The sequence below is a fragment of the Gambusia affinis genome, linkage group LG05 (assembly GCF_019740435.1).
Source record: "Gambusia affinis linkage group LG05, SWU_Gaff_1.0, whole genome shotgun sequence".
Taxonomy (NCBI): domain Eukaryota; kingdom Metazoa; phylum Chordata; class Actinopteri; order Cyprinodontiformes; family Poeciliidae; genus Gambusia; species Gambusia affinis.
In genome coordinates, this window is record NC_057872.1 from 18,688,641 (window position 1) to 18,696,706 (window position 8,066).

The 8,066-nt window shown below is 39.6% G+C and overlaps 1 protein-coding gene across 1 annotated transcript; it reads right to left on the reverse strand.

Annotated features, from left to right (window-relative positions):
• Window positions 1–293: 293 nt before the first annotated feature.
• Window positions 294–7,533, reverse strand: LOC122831008 (vesicle-associated membrane protein 1-like). The gene is made up of 5 exons (XM_044116892.1): window positions 6,662–7,533; window positions 4,464–4,617; window positions 4,132–4,290; window positions 3,753–3,804; window positions 294–2,166 (listed from the first exon to the last, which is right to left on the reverse strand). Coding segments are annotated over exons 1-5 (384 nt in total). The 5' UTR covers window positions 6,664–7,533; the 3' UTR covers window positions 294–2,149.
• Window positions 7,534–8,066: the final 533 nt, after the last annotated feature.

Sequence of the window (8,066 nt, forward strand, 5' to 3'; positions counted from 1 at the left end):
AATTTCAGAAAAAATATTAGTAGTTATCAATCAGTCGATTGATTGATAACTACTAATTGAAATTACTGTTTTAAGTACTATTAGAAACTACTTTTCTTATAATCTAAAGGTATAACTGCAAACATTAATACTGAACATAATTATGTCCAAACTTTATGGATTTAAATGTGCATTAGGCTGGAGCTCACTGATCAGTTTTCAGTTTTTCTCACTAACTTCACATGTGAAAAGCTGATCAGTGAGTTTTAGCCTTTTCTGTGTTTAGAAGAATCACGAGGAGAGTCAGGAAACAGTTTGATGCAGTTCAGTTTATGATTTATTTATTGGCATCAGCAAACGTGGTAAACATGCATTTGACTTTTTCTCTTTTTTTGCAAAATTTTTTGCATCTCTCACCTTATGTTCAATTCACAAAACATAATCTCTTCTCTATTCGTATGATGATCACCTGTTAATATTGTTGCACAATATCAGCAGATCATTAGAGCTTAGTGCTACAATTATGCATTACTCCATTGTTCTCATGAATTTCTTTGTATTTACTCTTTTCACAACTTTTGAAATCAGTTCACAGAAAGGAAAATGAGTTCCATGAATAACCAACAGTCTCCTAAAACCTAAAGGAATTGATATAAACACATTTTCAGGAGCATAAACTTGTATGTATGTACAGTGGTTCTCCTATATTAGCTCTATGTGATTCCTAAAATGATTTACTACAGTAGCGGTTGGTTGCAGTCCTTGAGGATTATGTTTTGGGGGGTTTTTTTTCTGTTCAAAGCAAGTGACACATTTTGGCAAACTCGTGAGCATTGTTGCATTGCACATTGCATAAGCAGTATGTATCTGATCAGAAAGACATTATACACAGGTCCTTGAAACCACTAAGGAAAGAAAATATACAATCGGCAGTAAGATTAAGAAATGGCAGATACACAGGTCACACGAATATGGATACCGTTTGCCATGCAGGTTAGAAACGAATGCCTCTCACTGGGCTGTTATCGTACTGCAGGTGACAGATGAGTCTGGTTTTATGTGAGTGAAGGGGGAGAAGCCTGGCGGCTCTGGGAGATCCTCATTCTGTCCTCTCTCATTCTCCTGCTCTCTGAAAACAACACACACTCCGACTTCTCTGCTCTCAACAGAAGGTTGCTCAAAATGCGACGCTACACATTCATCTGTCTATGGCTGCGACTCTGTCCATTCAGAGTGGAGAGGCCGTCCTCGGGTCCTTTAGGCGTGCAGATTGTCTGTCAGTAGCTGCTTCATGTGCCTTTCTGTGTACATGACTCTGTTACCATCACCTAAGATAGAAAAATCCCAAAACTGACTCACCACTTTCTGCCTGGAGGTTATGACTCAGGTTGCATGTATTTATGCAGGGAAATATGCTGCTAAACTCCTACTTCTTTTTCCTGAATCACCTCTTTTTGGCTTAACGCTTCACAGAGACTTTTTTCCCTTTTTTGCATTTCTCCTTTCTTATCTTCCCTGCAGAAGTCTGAGACTTGTGTGAGAGCAAGTTGAACAGGAAATGGAATAAATTACTGGTGAAATCCTATTGGGTAAAAGCTGCAGAGTGGCGGATCACAATTGCACAGGTGGAAAAACAACAGAATTGATTTGACTCCTAATCTAACATGTTAGTAATAAGCGTTATGATGAAAGGAGGGTATTAGTTTGGCATGTCGGTATCAATGTACAAATGTAGGTCTCTTTAAAACAAAAACTTCATGATCAAGCGTTGGTGTATCTGGAGTAGAAAGACTGCAAACTGTTGTTCAATCTCCACTTCTATTTCTCTGAGCTCTGTTTGCTTTCTTCCTTCTTTCTTTTTCTCCTCCCTGTTTCCGTCCGCCCGCTGCAACCTTCAATGATGCATGAGGTGCAGAGACTGGAGAGACTGAGTGAGACCTCGTGGAGGAAGACTGAGAGAAAGCAGCAAGAAAGAAGGTGGGGAAAGGGGCACGAAGAGAGCAGAAACACATACGTAGGGAGGGACACGACTGTTTGGGTGCAGGATGGTTCAATGGAAGACTGTGTAAAGAGGAGAAAGGCTGATAGAAGGGAGGAGTGGCGCTTCATTTTTCCTCTCTCCTGTAATGTTATCCTTAGGTTTGAGTTCATCTGTGATGATGGGAGGCGCTCAGTAGAAGAAGTACACTGCGAATGAAGGATAAAGAGGTAGCCATTAGTTTAATGGATAGTAGATCAGGGAAGCAAAATAAGATGAAGAAGCTTTACTTTAAATAATTTATCTTTAAAAGTTCATTCACATCAGCTCCAGTATGGTAACTTATATCATCTGTTGTCACACACTGCATTAATTGGGATTTCATGTGAGAGACCAGTGCAGAGTGATGTGAAGTGATGTGAATATCCATCCGTCCGTTGTCTGAGCTCTACAATCAGAGGGGGACGGTGTGCATGTCCAGTATTACCTGATGAGAGGCAGGTTACGTCCTGGACACGAGAAAATCTGAGAACTCCGTGCAGAAAGAGCCTTTGGAGAGGATTCAAACCCACCAACACTGCAAACAGCTGCACCACCTCATGAACATGACACATGGCTTTTCAATTTTCTTCACACATAAAAATGTAAAAGCAGTTTTGTGAGTCTGAATTCATACTTGTAGAACCATCTTTTGCTGACGCTACAAATATTTGAGGGTATTTCTGATTTTGTTTTATCTCAGTTTGATTGGATGGATAGCTTCTCTGAGCTTCATTTTTAAATCTTACAGCAGCTCAGTTGGATTTAGCTCTGGACTTTGACTGGGCCAAAGTGGACCTTTGCCCCAGTCTCAAGTCTTTTGCAGCTTTTAGCAGGTTGTGATCCAGGATTTCCAAGTGTTTGTCTCCATCCACCTTCTCATCAACTCCGACCAGCTTCTCTGTCCTTCCAGCATGATGCTGCCACTGCTGTGGTCTGTTTAGTTAAATGAGCTGTGTCGGTTTTCCGCCTGACGTGTTTTGCATGTGGTTTCAAAGGTTCATGTTTGCTGTGACCCCAACATGGCTTTGAAAAAAATGCAAACAGGACTTCACACGGCTTTCTTCTTTTCCATAAAGAGAAGATTTGTGGAGCGTGTTACTCATAGTTGCTCTGTCAACAGTTTTTCTCTCAGTTCTCTTTTCACTGCTCCTCCAAAACTCAGGCAGTCGTTAAAGGTGTGAAGTTTTTGTCTTTTTTCCATTTTCATTTGTGCGTATAATTTAATCACATTTAATATAAAGTACGTCACAAGTAAACAAAGCAGTTCGTCATTCCTAATGATGTTTTTACATAATATAAACAAAAATAAAAAGTCATGAAAACATCATTTAGTCACCAACTGGGGAAACCAGCAACAAACATGACATTTTGTCAAGTATATGCATAAAATATGTTGGTCAATGTTCCAGTGATTATTGGTCAGAAGCAACTGGAACTCAGTGTTTCAGTTTTATATTCACTTAACTAGTTAAATACTTTGGTTTCATGGGTTGTTTTGTTTTGTTCTCTATGCTTCATGTCAGTATCCATAGATCTGACTGATTATCCCTGTAGATTGCCGATACTAATCAATCAAGCACTACTTTGTGTTGGTCTGTCACAAAAATCCCAATAACAATCCATTGAAATGTGTGACTAACATGAAATTGTAAAAAAGTTTAGTACTTTAGTAAGATACAGTATGTTATTTAAAATAAAAAGGGAAAAATTTCCATAAACTTAAATTAGTAAAACAAAACAACATTGTACTTACAGAATATTATCCCAACCACAATGACTCCAATGATGCCCATCATGATCATCATCTGTTAAAAAGGAAAATAGGACAAAATCCTTTAGTTATTTGATTGAAAACAGATCAAAACACCACCTGAGCAATTCAATAAAACAAAAACAATACATTATTTGTATTTTTTATGGTTTACTTATGTAATCTCTCCAGTTTCCAGTAAAATTCTTCAGCAGCAGACGTCTTTCTTCCATTTTTCCCTGAGGCGTCATTGCAGTCCTCAACAGCAGCTCATTAACAGATTATAATGTCTGCCTCTTAACAGAACGCTGAATGCCTGCAGGCATTTGCTTGACTCAGACATTAGTAGTTTCTCTCTGATGAGACACTTAAATGCACCCACCTTGCAATTCTTCCACCAGTACTTGTTTTTTAGCTTGGCTGCGCAGCTTTCGAACTGGGAGGCTCCGGCCTGGAGAGCATCTGCTCTGTCATCCAACTCTGAAAGCTTCTGGTCCCTTTCCAAAACCTTGTCCACGTTCACCCTCATGATGTCCACCACCTAGAGCCGGCAATGAGACAGCATTTGGCAGAAATTCAAGGAGGAAGGAAAATTGGTTTCTCTGAACCAATAAAGAATAGACATAAAGTGCTTTTTAAATTTCTCTTAGCATTTCAGTTGAATTAAAAAGAGAAAGTAACGCTGCACAGGTTTGGGATCTTAGTTTATCTCACCTCCTCAACTTGGGCCTGTGTCTGCTGAAGCCTGCGGTTGCTGCTGGTGTTGGGTGGGCCGGGAGGCGCTCCACCCGGGGCTCCATCTGGACCGGGGGCGCCAGGAGCGCCTGGAGGTCCAGCAGCTGGAGGGGCAGCAGCATCTGGGGCAGACCTGGACACAAAAGAAAGACTGCATTAAAAATAAACACTTAAATCATTCAATTCCGATGTGATGTTGGTGCCACATGATGAATGTAAAGGTATAAAAATTAAGACCACTTCTTCATAATGTGTGCATTGTTTCTGGTTTCACTATTTATTGGTGTCTGTTTGAGAAAGTGGAGTATTTCTTATTTATTTTATGAACCACTGGTCATATAAATATATAAAAATATATTTTCCACTACAAATAGGATATAAAAAAACAAGTTCATCTTTATTTTTAAGCAACATATCACTCACGTTTGAACATAGGATGAGCTTGAAAAATCAATATTTACTGAAATTGCTCAGATTTTTAATCACAACTTTCATTCATCTTCACCAGTCCTTCCATGTTTCTGCTTCAGACCTGATTATTACCTCTTCAATTAGATTAATGATGTGCGGTTTATGTAAGAGAAAGTTTTGAGAAAACCACTAAAGTACGTAGACATAGATGCAGAATAAATCTGAGTTATAAAATAGGCCAGAATGCCGTCAGCAGCTCAGTTCATAGAACAGTGAACAACAAAAGAGATTCAGCTCTAAAACACATTCAGCCACAATCATCACCTCAATATCAGAACCGCAAAGCAGTAGAGGGAGGAATGTTACATTTTAGGTGTTAAAACTCTGAATGCCTGTAATATTATTGGTCAATTTAAGCAGTTTTAACTCTGTGTAAAATGAATTAGCTAAGCTCCCATGGATCAGGGAGAAGAACTTGAGCTTTGGGATTTTCTGCAATAAGTGCAATAGATTGCATGAAATGTCACGTTTTCCTAAATGTATAGTAAATGTCATGTTTTTTATATTTAAAGCCCTGAAAAATGGCAATGCATAACAAAAATAACTCAAAAAGGGGACCAGTGAAAAAAGAGAGTGATTTTAAAAAAGGAGGAGTCTTATGAAATATGTTGTAAAATAAATAATGAATTTTTATCTGAAAAAAAAAAAGAAACCTTGAGGATTTGTTTAGTTGAGGAACAAAAGAGAAAATGTGATTTCTAGTAGTAAACTTTTATACACTCTCTCAATAAAAAGAGAGAGAGAGAACAAAAAAGGGAAGGCAGAAAAAAAACAAGGCAAGGAAAAAACAGCAGCAAGATTAAAACCTGATCAAACAAACTCCACAGAGAGAGGGAGCTGCTGGGAACAAATGTCACAGCTCAGCAGGGCCGGCTCCAGAAAGTTTTTATAGGGCAGGCCGGATGGGGGCCACTAATTTTGTTGGGGGTGACATCAGAACCAAAAAGTCCCATTTTGACAGAGTTTCAGGAATTTTATTTTGCTGTTATTTATCATTTACAAGTACAGGGAAGTGGGCGGGAGAGCAGAAAAAAAATAGAGAGATATATTTAAAGGAGGCAGAAGGACACATGAAAACACGTTTCAGTGAAATGTGTTTTCTCCAATTTTATTGTAATATTAATAAATAATACTATGTCTGTAGAGCCAGTGGGGATGGAAAGCAATTTGACAAGGATGGCCGTTGCCTTCCGGGGAATCCGCCCCCCTCAGGAGAGCCTCTGCTTCTCAGGGAATAATAAATAAATAAAAATAAAATCTTTGAAAATGTCCAAATGGTCCCAGGAAGAAGATAAATATCATTATTATTATTAGTATTATTATTACTGTACATTGTTTCCAATAACTCCGCTTCTGAGTCAAGCAAACAAACAAAAAAAAATGTTAATTTAACTAATAAGATGATTTTTGGGATGCAACATCATAAAGCCAACTCGGTTTAAATCCCCTGAAGGATTAGCTGTGGCAGTAACCCAACTCTATACATAATTTAAGTGATGTGACGACAATTTTCACATGCGTCAGCAAAAGACACAGCAAAGTGAAATAAAACAGCACCGTTTTTGATTTTATATTGATTAAAAACACATGCAAATGATTAAGAACCTGAATAAAGATTTATCTGGATCAGCTTTGACGGTCTTTTGCATTGTTGTAAAAAACCAAAAAAAAAAAGGACGCAAAAAAGAATCCGCATCAATACTCACATCTATGCAGCTGTTTGAACTGACTCCGCGGTGGAAGTGAGGGAGAAGAGGGAGGATACCAAAGTAACAATAAGAATAAAAATCTCTGAAAAGAAGTGAAGGCACTTATCCAGGAAAAAAAAAATCTGAGGTTTTAATTAGTTAAGAGGTTTAAGCAGCTTCAGAAAAGGGCGGGGAGTCTTCTTGGCGCAGTGGAGATCTTCTAGCGATGCATTTATACTGCAAGCCGTCAGCAAAAGTACCGCAATACCGAGCCACGTATACAGGTCGGGCAATAACTCAGTGCGGCTGGGGGAGAAAGATGGGGAGCAACGCGAGTTCAGGAAGAGAGGAGCGCTTCTAAATTATAATCCAGCCGAGAGATGAATCCATGGATGTTCGGGTCCCAGCGGGGCTGCTGCGTCCGGCTCTTCCAAGTGATGCTGAGCGTTTGGAGCTGCTCCTGGATGCTGCTCGAGGACGCAGCGCTGATTGGCTGGCAGGTTGGATAGTTTCCTCTTCTGAGAGCTACAAACAAATTTCAAGATCGGGAGAAAGAAAAGTGCAGTGATGAGAAACCAGCTGTTTCTCGTTGACTCCCGTCTCCTCCTCCTCCTCCTTTCTCTCTGCGCGTCTTGGGGGGAAGTGCGGTACTTTGGTTCGTGCAAAGTGTTTCAGCTGCAATAATGCGTCTCCTCACTTGGACTCCCAACGACAGTGCGGCACCCCTCCCCTCCCCTTCGCTCCTCTCCCGTTCCCTCCTCTCAGGCTTTGCAGTGCTGCAGCTCTCCGTGTTGGATGGGGCGGCGGGACCAGACTGCGGTATAGTGGACAACCGGAGTGTTGAGTCGACTGTTTTCCTCTCCCGGGCCCGGGATTCTCCCAATTATCTACAGACTACTGTATCACATTTCCCTTCGCAACTGCCTCTGTTTGACTCAAGTCCAGCCTGTTTAAATCCGCACCGTGTGCACTTCGACAGACCCACTTATTCAACAAAAGTAACAATTAAATGAGCCGTGGAAGACTGAGGTCCTAAAGAAAATGCTGGATTGAGAGAATGAAGGGTCAATGCAGTTTAGAAACATGAACTTTATATGAAAGGATAATTCAAACTTTTGTTGTTGTTCCTTTAATAAAACAGTCTCTATTTGTTAATTTTATGTTAAGAAATTAATGATTTTAACATTGATCTGAATTCATTCATTCATTTACCCAAGTTTGCTCCATTGAAGTCAGATTCCCTTTGCAAGGGAGAACTATCTTACATCAACTGCAAAGATCACATAACAGATCATTCAAGCTCGTCTTCTTCTTGTGTGTATGCATGCATGTAAATATGCATTTTTTTTATTTTGTTCCAAATTTATATATTTGTATTTTAATGTCTGAACATCAAGTGCAAACAGTCAGGGAAATAAACTTT

What these genes read in the sequence shown, in the direction of transcription:
- LOC122831008 (XM_044116892.1), bottom strand. An exon ending in CACAGGCCCAAGTTGAGGAG is followed by an intron (nt 4,291 to 4,463) that starts GTGAGATAAACT and finishes TGCCGGCTCTAG; the next exon opens with GTGGTGGACATCATGAGGGT. An exon ending in ACTGGTGGAAGAATTGCAAG is followed by an intron (nt 3,805 to 4,131) that starts GTGGGTGCATTT and finishes CCTTTTTAACAG; the next exon opens with ATGATGATCATGATGGGCAT.